This window comes from Schistocerca piceifrons, chromosome 7 (assembly GCF_021461385.2).
Source record: "Schistocerca piceifrons isolate TAMUIC-IGC-003096 chromosome 7, iqSchPice1.1, whole genome shotgun sequence".
NCBI classification, from domain to species: Eukaryota; Metazoa; Arthropoda; class Insecta; order Orthoptera; family Acrididae; genus Schistocerca; species Schistocerca piceifrons.
The window spans coordinates 198,696,129-198,713,231 of NC_060144.1; the positions used below are offsets into that span (position 1 = coordinate 198,696,129).

Genomic DNA, 17,103 nt, shown 5'->3' on the forward strand with positions numbered 1-17,103 from the left:
CAAATGTTCTGCTGTATGATGCAGCAACAAATATGTGATCCTTCTTCTCAGCAACACTTCTGGCAAACCATCACTTTGATCTTTTCTTGGAACCAACTCCTAGTGCCGAGAATATTTATTACAAAATCTTTCCCTAGCAATTCCTCAAAACACCAGTCTACAACTTCCCTCCAAATTAAAGCAGCTCCATTGAAATATGAAACAATCTGATCAAAACTTCTCTGTTTTGAAAACAAACCTAATGAATTCGCATCTTCCATCAAAAGAACACACTAGATTTAGCGATTCCTATTGGTTGTTGCGTACCATCACCCAACTGGCTGACACCAGCCTCAAGCAACAGACCACATCAGCACATAATGCAAGGGCCACTGACACAGTAAGTGCACTTCAGCCCACATTATCTACCTTTCTACAAACACAGACTGTACATGTAAGACTGATTTAATGGTAAAATTTGCATGTAATTGAATCAGTTATTAATAAAACTGGCTCTACTTCAAAGGCATTGTGAAATATGTATAGTTTGATAGTGTGATGGAAAGTGGATAAAAAGTTCCTTCAAAATGAAACGCTGTTAATCAGCGAGATAATATTTAGATGTCTGCCTTGTTTGGTACATTTTTGATAGATTGATAGATTTAAGATTTTACTGATTAAAAGAGAACCAGTAGATATAGAACCAATTGTAAGATCTCAAAATGCCAAAAGTGAAAAGACGGGATAAAAAAGAAAACCCTGTTATGATAAGCTTAATGCAGTGATTACTGGTTGCAGCAACACTTGGCTAGGGAAGAGGTGTGCAAATTTAAGGCAGCATGTGCTGCACCTTGTGGCCTTTTCTTGTTTCTGGTCTCGGATGAGCACACACTGTGTTGGTGGCAGCAGAGGCTTTTGCTTTGGGACTCAGCACGTAGGGATTGTACAAATGATCTAATTTTGGCAGACGGGGGGAAAATTCATTCCACCTTATGCTTCTTCAGCCTACAGAAGCAACAGTCACTTATGGCTCCTCTGTCTCCAACTATTTGTGCCATCATGGCTAATCATTACACAATGGAGAGCACAACAGATTACACAAAAAATGTGGCAAAGTAATCACTCATCTGAAGCTGATTGATGCATGGTGTATACACATTTACAACAGATAATTTCACTGGTTCTGTTATTTTCCTTAAAGGAATAACACAAACAGGTTATACACTAGTACTCATAAACTGGGGAAAATTACTAGAAAAAATAACTTCCAAAATCTTAAAGCAACTGTATTAAAGTCAAATATGTTGCTACATCTACATCAACATTTATACTTTGCAATAAACAGTATGGTGTATGGTAGAGCACACATAGTGAATCAGAATCATTGTACCCCTTCTTATTCCATTAACAGTTGGTACACAGGAAAGAAGATCATTAGACCCTTCTGCAAGAGCCTGAATTTTGCTAATCTTATCATTGACGTCTTTACACGAGCTATATGTTGGAGGAAGTAGTATATTTCTTGTCTCATTTCTGAATGGGGGCTCTCAGAATTTTATGAATAAGGCTCTCTTCAACACACAATGTCTTTCTTGTAAGAACTCCCACTGCTGTTTGTTGAGCATTTATGTGACACTAACTACACAAACCCGTAATGAACCAACAACACTGCTTTCCTTTGAAGTCTTTCCATCTCTTTCGTAAATAAAACTTGTTAACTTCCCAGAACAGAACACAGTATTCCAGAATATGTTGAACAAGGATTTTGTAAGTGACTACTTCCATACATAATTTACACTTCCTTACGGTTCTTCCAATAAATCTGAGTCTAGCCTCTATCTTTCAAATGGCAAGATTTAGATGGCCATGTTACCTTTAATTGTTCTGGAGACAAACTTGTACTAGTATCAGGAATATTGACTGGTTCATTACAAATTTTCATTTAGCTGTGTATTGGTCTTATCACTTGTTTTTACGACTCAGTTCATGTAGTAATTTTTTATGTGTGGTTTATCTATTAATTCATTCACACTTTACAGAAATAAATTTTACAAAATTTACTAACGAATATGATTCTATCACATTGAAGTCAGCTTTTGGACAGTTTATTTTCTTTTTTTTAGTTGTAAACTTTCTGTAACTAACAGAGTTGTTTTAAATTTGAAATATCAATGGTAGACATGATGGAAAGAAGAAAGTTAGGCCTATTAGGGTTAGCTGAAACAAAACGGAAATGAGAAGGAAGGAAAGAACTGAGGAAAGGCTATCGACTGTACTGGGGTGGAAATGAAGGGGGAAGGAGAAATGGAATGGGAATAGTAGAAAGAGATGGGCTAAAAGAGGAAGTGAAGAGAATAAGTGATAGGATGATGAAGATCAAAATATCACTCAAGGGGATGACCATAGAGGCAACACAAGCGTATGCGCCGCATATGGGTTGCACTTCTGAGGAGAAGCAAGAGTTTGAAGAGGAAATGCAGAAGCAGATGGGAAGAAAGAATGTGATAGTAATGGGGGATTTAAACACACACGTTGGAAGAGAAAGACAAGGCTGCAAAAGTGCACTTGGATCAGAGGGTTGGGGCTGTCGAAGTGAGGAAGGTGAAAGACTATTGGAGTTCTGTCAAAGGAATAGCTTGCTGGTTGGGAACTCTAGGTTCAGGAAAAGAGAGAGCCACAAGATTACCTGGTGCAGTCAAGACTTAAAAAGAGAATTGATAGTTGACTGCTTTCTGTACAATAGTGAGATGAATAGGAACATCATTGACATTAAGGTAATACCATCAGAGGTCTTGGATAGTGACCACTGTTAGCTGATAATGAACATGAGAGGGACTAACGATAATAAAGGGACAGAAAACTAGGAAAGATGTGTAAGGGTATGGAAGTTGAAGGAGAAGAAAGCAGGCTACAGTACCTACAAGTAGTAAAGGAAAGCATCTCAAAGGATGAACCAAAAATAGTAGAAGAGAAATGGAGTAGATTCAAGGGAACATTAGAGAGTGCGGCAGAAGCAGAAGAGAACAATAGAGACAAGAGAAGAGTATCAAGCAAAAAGAAAGAAGCAATAAGTGTGGTGGCAGAGGAGAGAAGAAAGTGGATGGAACAGTGGACCAGAATGATGGAGGAGGATAGTGAAGGTTAAAAAAAGGTGTTATATGGGATGATTAAAAGTAAGAGGAAGAACGGTATGACAGATTATGCCTGAATGATGAACAAAAATGGCCAAGATGTAGAGAATAAGGAGGAATTCGAGAATATGTAGAAGGAGTGTTTTGAAGAACTCCTGAAACCGAATGGAGACCTAGATGAGGAGGAACAAGCCGAGGAGAAAAAACAAGGAGGAACAGCAAATAGGGAAAGATCTTACATGGGGAGAAGTGGAAGAGGCATCGGGCAAGACGAAGGGAGGGAAGTCACCACGTCTAGATGAGCTACGTGAAGAGATGGTAAGAGCAGCAGAAGAGCTGGAGAGACAATAGCTATATTGAGTAATGAAAATTGTGTGGAGACAGATGATGATCCCAGAAGACAGGAAGAAGGGAATAACTGTCCCAATCTTTAAGAAGGGAAATAGAAAAGAGTGCAAGAACTATCAGGGGATAACACTGGTAAGTCATTGTGCAAAGACTTTTGAGAAAATTTTGGAAGCATGAATTTGGGCGAAATTAGGAGGGGGAATGAGAGAAGAGCAACATGGCTTCAGTATAGGAAGGTCCATGGTGGATCTAATTTTTGCTGTAAGACAACTGCAGAAACAGCATTATGAATATGGAATAGATCTACTAATGATCTTCTACATCTACATCTACATCTATACTCCACAAGCCACCTGACAGTGTGTGGCGGAGGGTACCTTGAGTACCTCTATAGGTTCTCCCTTCTATTCCAGTCTCGTATTGTTCGTGGAAAGAAGGATTGTCGGTATGCCTCTGTGTGGGCTCTAATCTCTCTGATTTTATCCTCATGGTCTCTTCGCGAGATATACGTAGGAGGGAGCAATGTACTGCTTGACTCTTTGGTGAAGGTATGTTCTCGAAACTTTGACAAAAGCCCGTACCGAGCTACTGAGCGTCTCTCCTGCAGAGTCTTCCACTGGAGTTTATCTATCATCTCCGTAACACTTTCGCGATTACTAAATGATCCTGTAACGAAGCGCGCTGCTCTCCATTGGATCTTCTCTATATCTTCTATCAACCTTATCCGGTACGGATCCCACACTGCAGAGCAGTATTCAAGCAGTGGGCGAACAAGCGTACTGTAACCTACTTCCTTTGTTTTCGGATTGCATTTCCTTAGGATTCTTCCAATGAATCTCAGTCTGGCATCTGCTTTACCGACGATCAACATTATATGATCATTCCATTTTAAATCACTCCTAATGCGTACTCCCAGATAATTTATGGTATTAACTGCTTCCAGTTGCTGACCTGCTATTTTGTAGCTAAATGATAAAGGATCTATCTTTCTGTGTATTTGCAGCACATTACACTTGTCTACATTGAGATTCAATTGCCATTCCCTGCACCATGTGTCAATTCGGTGCAGATCCTCCTGCATTTCAGTACAATTTTCCATTGTTACAACCTCTCGATACACCACAGCATCATCTGCAAAAAGCCTCAGTGAACTTCCGATGTCATCCACAAGGTCATTTATGTATATTGTGAATAGCAACGGTCCTATGACACTCCCCTGCGGCACACCTGAAATCACTCTTACTTCGGAAGACTTCTCTCCATTGAGAATGACATGCTGCGTCCTGTTATCTAGGAACTCCTCAATCCAATCACACAATTGGTCTGATAGTCCATATGCTCTTACTTTGTTCATTAAACGACTGTGGGGAACTGTATCGAACGCCTTGCGGAAGTCAAGAAACACGGCATCTACCTGTGAACCCGTGTCTATGGCCCTCTGAGTCTCGTGGACGAATAGCGCGAGCTGGGTTTCACACGACCGTCTTTTTCGAAACCCATGCTGATTCCTACAGAGTAGATTTCTAGTCTCCAGAAAAGTCATTATACTCGAACACAATACGTGTTCCAAAATTCTACAACTGATCGACGTTAGAGATATAGGTCTATAGTTCTGCACATCTGCTCGACGTCCCTTCTTGAAAATGGGGATGACCTGTGCCCTTTTCCAATCCTTTGGAACGCTACGCTCTTCTAGAGACCTACGGTACACCGCTGCAAGAAGGTGGGCAAGTTCCTTCGCATACTCTGTGTAAAATTGAACTGGTATCCCATCAGGTCCAGAGGCCTTTCCTCTTTTGAGCGATTTTAATTGATCCCTCTGTCATCTATTTCGATATCTACCATTTTATCATCTGTGCGACAATCTAGAGAAGGAACTACAGTGCAATCTTCCTCTGTGAAACAACTTTGGAAAAAGACATTTAGTATTTCGGCGTTTAGTCTGTCATCCTCTGTTTCAGTACCATTTTGGTCACAGAGTGTCTGGACATTTTGTTTTGATCCACCTACCGCTTTGACATAAGACCAAAATTTCTTAGGATTTTCTGCCAAGTCAGTACACAGAACTTTACTTTCGAATTCATTGAACGCCTCTCGCATAGCCCTCCTCACACTACATTTCGCTTCGCGTAATTTTTGTTTGTCTGCAAGGCTTTGGCTATGTTTATGTTTGCTGTGAAGCTCCCTTTGCTTCCGCAGCAGTTTTCTAACTCGGTTGTTGTACCACAGTGGCTCTTTTCCATCTCTTACGATCTTGCTTGGCACATACTCATCTAACGCATTATGTACGACGGTTTTGAACTTTGTCCACTGATCCTCAACACTATCTGTACTTGAGACAAAACTTTTGTGTTGAGCCAACAGGTACTCTGAAATCTGCTTTTTGTCACTTTTTCTAAACAGAAAAATCTTCCTACCCTTTTTAATATTCCTATTTACGGCTGAAATCATCGATGCCGTAACCGCTTTATGATCGCTGATTCCCTGTTCTGCGTTAACTTTTTCAAATAGTTCGGATCTGTTTGTCACCACAAGGTCTAATATGTTATCGCCACGAGTCGGTTCTCTGTTTAACTGCTCAAGGTAGTTTTCAGATAAAGCACTTAAAAAAATTTCACTGGATTCTTTGTCCCTGCCACCCGTTATGAACGTCTAAGTCTCCCAGTCTATATCCGGCAAATTAAAAGCTCCACCCAGAACTATAACATGGTGGGGAAATCTACTCGAAATATTTTCCAAATTATCATTCAGGTGCTCAGCCACAACAGCTGCTGAGCCAGGGGGCCTATAGAGACATCCAATTACCATGTCTGAGCCTGCTTTAACCGTGACCTTCACCCAAATCATTTCACATTTCGGATCTCCGTCAATTTCCTTCAATACTATTGCACTTCTTATCGCTATAAACACGCCTCCCCCTTCACTGTCCAGCCTGTCTCTGTGGTATACATTCCAATCTGAGTTTAGAATTTCATTACTATTTACGTCTGGTTTCAGCCAACTTTCTGTCCCTAGTACTATATGAGCGTTGTGACCGTTTATTAATGAGAGCAGTTCTGGGACCTTTCTATAGACGCTCCTGCAATTTACTATTACCACATTAATATTGTCATCCCCTGTTGCGTTATGCCTACTGCTACCTTGTCGCGTCTCAGGAAGCGTCTTGTCGGGCATAGGGAGGGAATTCTCTAACCTAAAAGACCCACATGAGCACTCCACATGTACTCCGCTACCCTTGTAGCCGCTTCCGGCGTGTAGTGCACGCCTGACCTATTCAGGGGGACCCTACATTTCTCCACCCGATAGCGGAGGTCGAGAAATTTGCACCCCAGATCTCCGCAGAATCGTCTGAGCCTCTGGTTTAAGCCTTCCACTCGGCTCCAAACCAGAGGACCGCGATCTGTTCTGGGAACGATACTACAAATAGTTAGCTCTGATTTCACCCCGCGAGCGAGGCTTTCCGCTTTCACCAATTCCGCCAACCGCCTGTACGAACTGAGGATGACCTCTGAACCCAGACGGCAGGAGTCATTGGTGCCGACATGAGCAATAATTTGCAGTCGGGTGCACCCAGAGCTCTCTATCGCTGCCAGTAGGGCCTCCTCCACATCTCGGATGAGACCCCCGGCAAGCAGACAGAGTGAACACTGGCCTTCTTCCCCGACCTTCCCGCTATTTTCCTAAGGGGCTCCATCACCCGCCTAACGTTGGAGCTCCCAATAACTAATAAACACCTCCCCCTGTGTGCGTGCTCGGACCTTGCTGAAGGAGCAGCCACATGTCCACTCACAGGCAGAGCAGGCGATGCCACACGGCCAGCCTCCACATTGACCTTCCGCCTCCTGCACCGCGAACGCCGCTGAACCCGCCACTCCCCTTGGGGAGAGGGTGGCCCAACCGCGCCCAGTACACGCGAAGATGTCTCGACAGCAGGGACAGTGGGTGAAGCATGTAACACCTGGGGTGTACCCTGCGACGCACCAGACTCCCCACTGCCGCTACACTCCGAGGCAGCAGCCTGAAGACGGCTGACCGCGGCCATCAACACGCTCAGCTGTTCGCGAACAGTGGCCAGCTCCTCCTGCGTCCGCACACAGCAGTCACACATCCTATCCATCCTAAGGAATCAATTTACTGAAGAGAGTTGTTCAACCTTTAACTAGACTGCTAATTCACTAAAGGCGGCTGTTTATTCACTAAACTGGGGTTGCTAGGCACTTCTTGTAGAAAACAATGAAAATAGCACTACCTGTCTCTGGACTGTATTGCAAACAAACACTAGCACTACTGGCACTATGGTTGACTTCCTGAACATTGAAAAAGTGTATGTAGAAGCAAAGTGTGGAAAGCCCTGGAGACCAGAAGAGCAGCAAAACAGACTATTTGGAGGATAAGAGAAATGTATCATGGAAGTGTGAACTGTGTGAAAGTGGGAGGAGAGAGATCAGCTTGGACTGAACAGAAGAATGGCTTGAGGCAAGGAAGTGCACTTTCAACATTGCACTTTCATCATTACTCTTCATTGCAGGGATGGATGATATAATGAGTACAGTAGCACAAGTAATTGGTGACGGAAAGATGAAAGCTATGGCGTTTGCAAATGATCTGATGATTTGGGGGAATAAGGAGGAGGAAGTACAAGAGCAGTTGGAAGTATGGGAACAAACAGTACAAGAATATGATATGAAATTTAGTACAAGTAAGAGTGAGAGTGAGATGATCAGCACAACAAGAACAATGGAGAGAGGAAGAACTGGAATAACAATTTGTGGGGAACGACTGAGGAGAGTGGAGAGTTTCAAGTACCTAGGACGCCTGATACAGGAAGATGGAAAAAAACAACAGAGAAATAAACGAGCAGGAGAGGAAAGCAGAAGCATTTCAGAAGAGTGTCAGAAGCCTGATATGGAGTAAGGATGTACCCAAAATCAGTAAAAAGGTTATATACTGGTCATACTATGACCCGATCCCGACATATGCATCTGAAATCTGGGTTGTGAAAGAAATAGAGAAAAGCAAAGTAAAAGCTAGTGAGATGAAATTCTCGAAGAGCAGTTTTGGAGTGACAAAGACAGACACGTTAAGAAATGAGAGGATCAGAGAGTTAATGAAGATGGAACCATTACAGAAGGAGATAGAGAAATCAAGACTGAGATGGTATGGGCATGTTAAGCGAATGGAAGAGAAAAGGATACCCAGGAGGATACACAAGATGAAACTGGAAGGAAAAAGACCAAGAGGAAGAGCGAGAGACAGATGGTGGAAAGGAGTGGAGGAAAGTGTCCAGACGAAAGTAGAAGACTGGACCAAGGTGAAGACAGAGAGATGGTGGCAAGAGAGAAGACGATGGAGAGGGTTATGTTCCATACAGACCCGGCCAGAGGCTGGAAATTGTCCAAGATGATGATGATGATGATGATGATGATGATGATGATGATGAATATCAATTATTTTCATTGTAATATTAATAGTAATCATATTTAAATTCAAAATAAGAATCTGTAAATAAATTATGTTAAAGATAGATAACGAAAAATGTTCTTTTTATATTTTTGAAACTTATCACCTTTCCCAAGCCATCATTTGCAAATTTGCATTTTTTTTTAAGTTTACTGAAGTATGCTGTAAGGGAGTCTGTCAAAAGTGGGAGTCAGCTGAAGAATTATCATGACTGACCTAAACTACGGGTGCAACAAGAAACAGGGTCAGTTCAAGAACATTTTTTCACACAAGCAAAATGTCATTTCTCCACCCTCCCCCCCCCCCCCTTGCCAAACATCTCCCATCCCTCAGATATTAACTGCCTCTCCTTGGGTTCTTGGAAAGACCTTTACAAATAAATCTGAATCTAGTGACTGTGGAAATATTTTCTTTTCTTTTCTTTTCTTTTCAATTAACTACTACATAAACATTCCTCTGTAACAGAAATAAATTTTCATGTCTTATTTCAGTACTAAATATTAAAAGAAGAAACAACTCAATTTAATTTAAGGTAATTCTTGAAATTTTTAAAAGTTTTATGTGGAAGGAGAAAGAGCTATGCCTATTATACTGTTCTAGCTTCAATAACAATGATCTTTCTATTAAACTGAATTGAAAAAAATGAACATATAACATTTCTGTCATTTTTTAGTTAAGTAATGGAACTTTTCAATTTTATAATTTACAAGTTACTTCACTTTTCATCGGAAAAAGGGGGACCAAAAAAAAATTGTCTAATTTCATATTGATGAAGTCCATCTAGGCTCATAATGGCTCACTAGATGTAATCTTATGTCAGCAGAAAACTGTGGCTGTTCACCATCATGCTTGTACCACACTCTCAAAATATGTGCAAGATAAGGAAGACCTAGCGCGAAATTTGATCTCAATTACATTAAGACTTAATCAAAAAGTGTACATTTCACATTCATTCATACTAAGACAGAATTTGACATAAAATTAATGGCAGCTCATGACAACACTTTGCAAGTATCTTGTCTGCTTGCTTGTGGATCCATGTTTACGAAAAATTTTAGCTTTTATTATTGTATACTCTCAACCTATGTCAAATTTTGCTACTAATTGTGATACGTCCTGTACAAAAATACTGCCCTTGTGCTTGGTGTCCCTCTGGTGCCTCAAGTTGCTGTTTGTGTTGTTTGGGCCTTAAGAAGGCCTTGGGAAGAATGTATTGTAATGATAAAAATAAATGTTATATTTTATGTGAAATCAAAGTGGTGAAATTCTTCATTTATTTCTACAAGTACTGAAACAACTGAAAGTATCTGAATCTAATACAAAGCCTGTGTCCTTGACGAAGCTGTTCAACAACTGACTACAAGGAACCTGATAAGTGAAACTTCAGTTGTACTGCTTTTTCTCAAGTACTCCTTAGAATGTGTGAAATATTCACTTCACTGGATTACAGTGAAGTTGGAATTGCGTAATCAAGTGATATCAATTTTTTTGCATCTACTCAAGCACAGCAGGTGTTACATTTGCTTCTGGTTACACCTCTCCAATAAAAACAACATCCTACATTCTATTCGCTAGAAAGTCTTCAATTGAATTTCATATCTGATTCAAAAAATTGCACACATGTATTTCATTTATTAGGTGATGATTTGGAACTGTATTGATGGATTTCTGGAACTGGAGAAACCGGACATCAGTCAATTTTCCACTACCTCCTGTCAGCTGAATCTCATGAATGAACAGAGCAAGCTGGGCTTCACATTATCACTGCTCGTGGAAACTATGGTGATTCTTACATAGTTGTTCAGTGCACTCCACAAAATTACTAGATAAAAACATGAGATGCTATGCTTTTTTAAGGAAAAGAGCTAAGTCAGACAGAGGTGGCGACTTGATGAAAATTCATTCTGTGACACACACACTTGGAAGAATAGATGTCTACTGCTCACTGCCCTTCATACAAAGAAGCATTAGCAATGGATGTGCTACTATTTACACAGAATATATCAATGTAAGATCATTCTCTTCACAGGTGAGTCCCAGTTTAACTTGCATAGTCATTATCAATATGTTTTTATTTAGAAAAAAGCTGGAACTAATTATCATCCGCCTAATATCCATGACAGTGGTATCTTCAGACGAGGTAGTGCTTTTTATGTTTTCAAGTAGAATATCTTTACATGTACACATTAACTGCGTGTTTCCATGTAAAACTGTGATTCCATGGATCAGTAGAAATACTGTCCGCACCCAGTAGCTGAGTGATCAGTGTGACAGAATGTCAATCCTCAGAGCCCGGGTTTGATTCCTTGCTGGATCGGAGATTTTCTCCGCTCAGGGACTGGGTGTTGTGCTGTCCTAATCACCACCATTTCATCCCCATCGACACGCAAGTTGCCGAAGTGGCGTCAAATCGAAAACTTGCACCCGGCGAACAGTCTAGCCGATGGGAGGCCCTAGTCACATGACATTTAGTAGAAATACTGTCACTGATAACTATGTATGTCCCAAGATTGGTACAATGGGTGATGGTTCCATCTTACAAGACAGTAGCGTGTCTCTTCTTGTATATGGATATTTCCAACAATTCTGTTTGTGGTGTACACAGTTCATTCTCCAAATATGATGGCCATAAACTATGTTTGTGATATTCTTGGGAGATTCAGTTCTCCGCTCCTTATACACTATGGGTATTACTGGAAGAAAAAAATATATGGTTGGTGCATAAGTTCACAGCATTTTTCCATAAGTTTAATAAACACGCAGACACACATAACAATGACTTTAGTTATCAATAACATATTCTATGAGGAAGTATTGAATAGGATTGGGGAGAAGAGGAGTTTGTGGCACAACTTGACAAGAAGAAGGGATCGGTTGGTAGGACATGTTCTGAGGCATCAAGGGATCACCAATTTAGTATTGGAGGGCAGCGTGGAGGGTAAAAATCGTAGAGGGAGACCAAGATATGAATACACTAAACAGATTCAGAAGGATGTAGGCTGCAGTACGTACTGGGAGATGAAGAAGCTTGCACAGGATAGAGTAGCATGGAGAGCTGCATCAAACCAGTCTCAGGACTGAAGACAACAACAACAACAACAACAACAACATATTCTCCTTCACTATTTACAACAGCCTGCCACAGCTGGAGCAACTTTTTGATTCCAGGACTGTTGAAATCACATGGTTTTGAGGGAAAGAGCTCGTGAGCCATATTTGGAGTACAGTTTCATCCAGAGAGGAAACTCTTTGAAGCCTGTTTGTTAGAGAACAGAAAAGGTGAAAATCTCTGGGCAGAAGATCTTTTGAATAAGGTCCATGTGAAATGACTATCCATTCCAACTACTGTATAGCAATTTTTGTCAGTCTAGCAGAAAGCAAGCAGGCATTATTGTGTAGTAGCAGCACTTCACGCTATCTTCCTGGCTGTTGTTCTTGGACTGCGACTGCAAGACATCTCAATTGCTGACAATAAATATCACCAGTGACATTTACATCTTGGGGAAATAATTCATAGTACACCAGATGCATAACATGATCTTTTGTGGATGTGTGCAGGTCTTTATATAAGGGTTGCTACTTTATTCAGCCTCAACAATTTCCTTCTTTTCCTTATGTTATCATAAAGACACCATTTCCCATCACTTGTAACAATACGGGGCAGGAACAATCAGTGTTGTTCATGAGCCAGCTCATGATGAACAAGTGGAGATGCACACATGATCATCTGCTGATTCTTGTAATTTTGATTTACAGTATACATCCGATTTTTGAAGCTTTCTCAATGCAAACAAATGTTGCATGATGGTAGAATGATCACAGTCCATCATATCTGCCAGGTCTCGAGTGCACTGACATGCATCACTGTGGATTAATGCGAGTAATGATCTTCATCAAATACCGAAGGTCTTCCTGAAAGTGAAGAGTCACTAATGCCAAAACAATGTGAGAAAACTATTTTCTTGGCATGCTCTGTCCAATGGTGTGTGTGTGTGTGTGTGTGTGTGTGTGTGTGTGTGTGTGGGAGGGAGAGAGAGAGAGAGAGAGAGAGAGAGAGAGAGAGAGAGAGAGAGAGAGAGAGCGCAAGTGAGCAAATATAAAAACTAAAAAATTAATTCTCTGTTGCTTCTTGTGATTCAACACTCAGTTCCCATACACGACTTACACACTGCCACAGGAATTACCTGCTGTTGCCCTGCTGATCCAGCTGTCTGTGGTTGCTGCTGGGGCATCTGCTGCTGTTGCTGTTGCTGCTGTGGTTGCTGCTGCTGAGCAGCAGCTACAGTAGCAGCTGACACTCCCACTGTGACACCTACACCTGGCTGTCCGGGCACTGCTCCTCCCTGACTTCCAGGAACTGCCTGTCCTAACTGTCCTGCAGTTGACCCTGGGCCTCCCATTAAGCCTGCAGGACCTCGCAACGTTGATTGAACTTGTTGCTGATTGCCAATCATTATATTGGCAGCACCTACAAAACCACAATTTATTTTGAATTTGTACAGAAAACTGTGTAATGCAACAAGATAATTAAAAATCGAAATGCCTCCACTGAAGGAGAGAAGAGACCGTCAAGTGTCCAAGTTCATATTATTTTGTAACAAATGCTGGAAAATGTTACCCGAGAGACTGAAATTTGCTAATTACCTCCTTTCATCTCAGTGCCTCGTGGGTTGTCCCATCTTTTCTTCAAAATACACAATGTTTTTAAAAAATGCATCCAATTGCACAATACTATGAGAGCTACCCAGAAAGTAACAGACATTTTGGTCTATCATGGCATGTGATAGTGTGCTGCATTGCAAAGTACCACTCACCTTGTGGTGAATCTCTCTTCAGATGCACACCTCTTAGAAGTTGTTGTGTACATAGTTCCGCGTAGTCAGCGCGCACAAAACTTTCCCACTAGACCGTGCCCCACTAAGCACAACAGCACAGGTGCAGCGCTCGTCCGTCTCCGCACTATGAGATGGCGCTGCCATAGAGATGGACCAAATTCTGCTTCCGCTGATCCACGTATTAATATGTAACGCACCCAATGAGATTGCTGCTAACGTATAACCTTTTCTCCTCATGGATCACACTCGCGCAGTGATACATAACGAGTGTACAGACCTTCGATTAGTCTGCCTGCACTTGTCTACACCAGTCTGTACCAGTCTACATTTGTCTGCAACAGTCTGTACGAGTTCTACATTTGTCTGTACCAGTCTATAGTCAAGTTTCAGTCTGCACCTAATAAGATTACCATATTCCTGTACATAGCCATGAAGATAAATGTATAGACACTTTTGTCAAGTATCAGAGAGATATGTGAGAGTAGATTAACGTACCAATACCAAAGGAACTTCAAATTGTCAATTGTAAATAGCATCCAGAACCAAGTTAAGTAATTTTTATTCTTGTTATTATTTTAATAAATGTGTGTGAAAATTAATCAAGTCCTGTTTAAAGTTGGTCACCGTCAATCTGCTACTCTAAGCGTGCAAGTGGCATTTCTATCGTCTGACCTAACGGCAGAAGATAAACACGCCACGATAAGGCCACGAGACATATTGCTGACACTCGCCTACTTCGTTAGAGCGACAAGTCAAATAATCTGATGGTGTGTGTACTGAAGGTCTTACAGTACGCACACCACAGAAGTCACTGAAGTATAGTTCTCAACCAGAAAAAGCTATAGAAAAACAGCTGTATACTTTGTAACCACAAGTCACACTATAATTGTTCTGTCGGTGGAAGGAATAGTTAAATGAAAGTATCTATGTGTGTAAAATTTCACTGTATTATAGTAAGCTTGAAGACACCAGTCACTACCATGCCCCACTCTATGCTGTACAAAGTCCAAAAAAGTTCACATACACACAGTATTCGTAATTGCAGCCAGTTTATGGTAATTATTAACTGTCTTTCACCAAAAGTTTACAAATGAATTGTTTCTTTCAAAATAGTTCACTCAAAGATTGTTATTATCAGTCTCACGTGACAAAATGTTCATGTTCATGTTCATGAGTAAGTAAAACACCATGCGGAATTTAGTTATTTAAAATGTCACCAAAAGTTCTGAATTTCAAACTGTGCAAAAAATTGAACACTCTTCCCCGCTTTATGGCACTACTCAAACATTTTTGTACTGAAATATCACAATATTAATACCAGGGTCACTTCAAAAGAAATGCACACTATTTTTGTAAAAATACAGTTTTCATTCTGCTTGTGTGAAAGTTTTACAGTATGCAGATACATCCTTCACGCTTGTTTTCAAACTTACAAGGGGAGGCCGCCAATTGTGAAATTCAGATTCGATTCATACTGCACATAATAAAAGCTCACGGCCCGAGGTGTAATGTGGCAAAGCACCAAGATGCACTTCTCAGCCGTTGTCGAGAAAATCGAGTTAAAAGAAACCATTGCGGTGAAATGCTCTCTACGGTTAATAACTTTCTACAGCGTCGTGGCGCAGCGGTAAGCGCTCGGGTTCGTAATCCTAAGGTCGCCGGATCGAATCTCGCGCCATGCAACTTTTTTTTTATTATTTGTTTTTTGTAATTCAAATGTATACACACACACACACACACACACACACACACACACACACAGTCATTCCTCCAAAGTGCACTCCTCTCGTCCAACCGTGTGACGTGATTTTTACCAGCAAGTAATAAATTTGATCAAGCGCCTTCAAAATTGTACTTTTTTAATCGAGCGAAACCGTGACATCAACTCCAGAGACGATTGTATAAAAATCCAATCCATCGTCCACCACCAATTGTTTTCTCCGACTTTTGCGGATATGATACGATACGCGTGGTACTTATCAAACCAGACGAACGATAGAACAATTTTTCAGAATGTCAATCAGGTGTGTTTCCCAACAGATAATTTAAAAAATAATTGTTCTTGTAAAAACGCATCGTTTATCAGATGTGCTCGATGTCGTGCTGTTTTCTGCTTTCCATGTTTCTATGATAACTATCACTCTGATTCGTGGATGGATGGATGGATATGTGTGTGTGTGCGAGTGTATACCTGTCCTTTTTTCCCCCTAAGGTAAGTCTTTCCGCTCCCGGGATTGGAATGACTCCTTACCCTCACCCTTAAAACCCACTTCCTTCCGTCTTTCCCTCTCCTTCCCTCTTTCCTGATGAGGCAACAGTTTGTTGCGAAAGCTTGAATTTTGTGTGTATGTTTGTGTTTGTTTGTGTGTCTATCGACCTGCCAGCGCTTTCGTTCGGTAAGTCACCTCATCTTTGTTTTATATAATTCCCGGCAATCAGTTGCAACAATTATGTATATAATAAGTTGTTGAAAGTCGTTAAGTCGTTTGTCATGGAAAAATAATACTTGAAATAAAACGCGCGCGCGCACACACACGCGCGCACACACACACACGCACACACACACACACACACACACACACACATATACGGTTGGATGGGAGGAGTGCACTTTGGAGGAATGACTGTGTGTGTGTGTATGTATGTGTGTGTGTGTGTGTGTGTGTGTGTGTGTGTGTATACATTTGAATTACAACAAACAAATACTAAAAAAAAAATGGTTGCATGGCACGAGATTCGATCTGACGACCTTCGGATTACGAACCTGAGCGCTTACCGCTGCGCCACGACACTGTAGACAATTATTAATCGTAGACAGTATTTCACCGCAACGGTTTCTTTTAAGTATCGATTTTCTCGTTAAAGGCTGAGAAGTGCATCTTGGTGCTTTGCCACATTACACCTCGGGCCATGAACTTTTATTATGTGCAGTATGAATCGAATCTGAATTTCACAATTGGCGTCCTCTCCTTGTTAGTTCAACCTGTTCCCATCAGTGGCACCGTCACAGCATGTCTTCAAGATGGCTGCTACACTTGACGTCTGTCAGAAGCAACGTGTCGTCATAGAATTCCTGTGCTGTGAAAATGAGACAGTGGGAAAAATCCACAAGAGGTTGAAAAAGGTGTATGGAGATGCTGCTGTCGATCGCAGTACAGTTACTTGGTGGGCAAGCAGGTTAAGTGATGAAAGCGGGCACAGCAAATATTGAGGACTGTCCTCGCAGCGGCAGGCCTCATACTGCATACACTCCAGACAATGTGCAGAGAGTTAACGAATTGGTGACTGCTGACAGATGCATCATAGTGAACAAATTGTCACACTACATTGGGATAGGGGAAGGAAGTGTT

At 41.2% G+C, this 17,103-nt stretch overlaps 1 protein-coding gene across 4 annotated transcripts in view; it reads right to left on the reverse strand.

Moving 5' to 3' along the window:
* Positions 1-17,103, reverse strand: part of LOC124805108 (mediator of RNA polymerase II transcription subunit 25) — a 164,707-nt gene that overhangs the window by 85,542 nt on the left and 62,062 nt on the right. For all 4 annotated transcript variants that reach the window (XM_047265557.1, XM_047265558.1, XM_047265559.1 and 1 more), the window contains exon 9: positions 13,103-13,386. In XM_047265557.1, the coding sequence (XP_047121513.1) occupies positions 13,103-13,386 (284 nt within the window). The remainder of the gene's footprint in view (positions 1-13,102; positions 13,387-17,103) is intronic.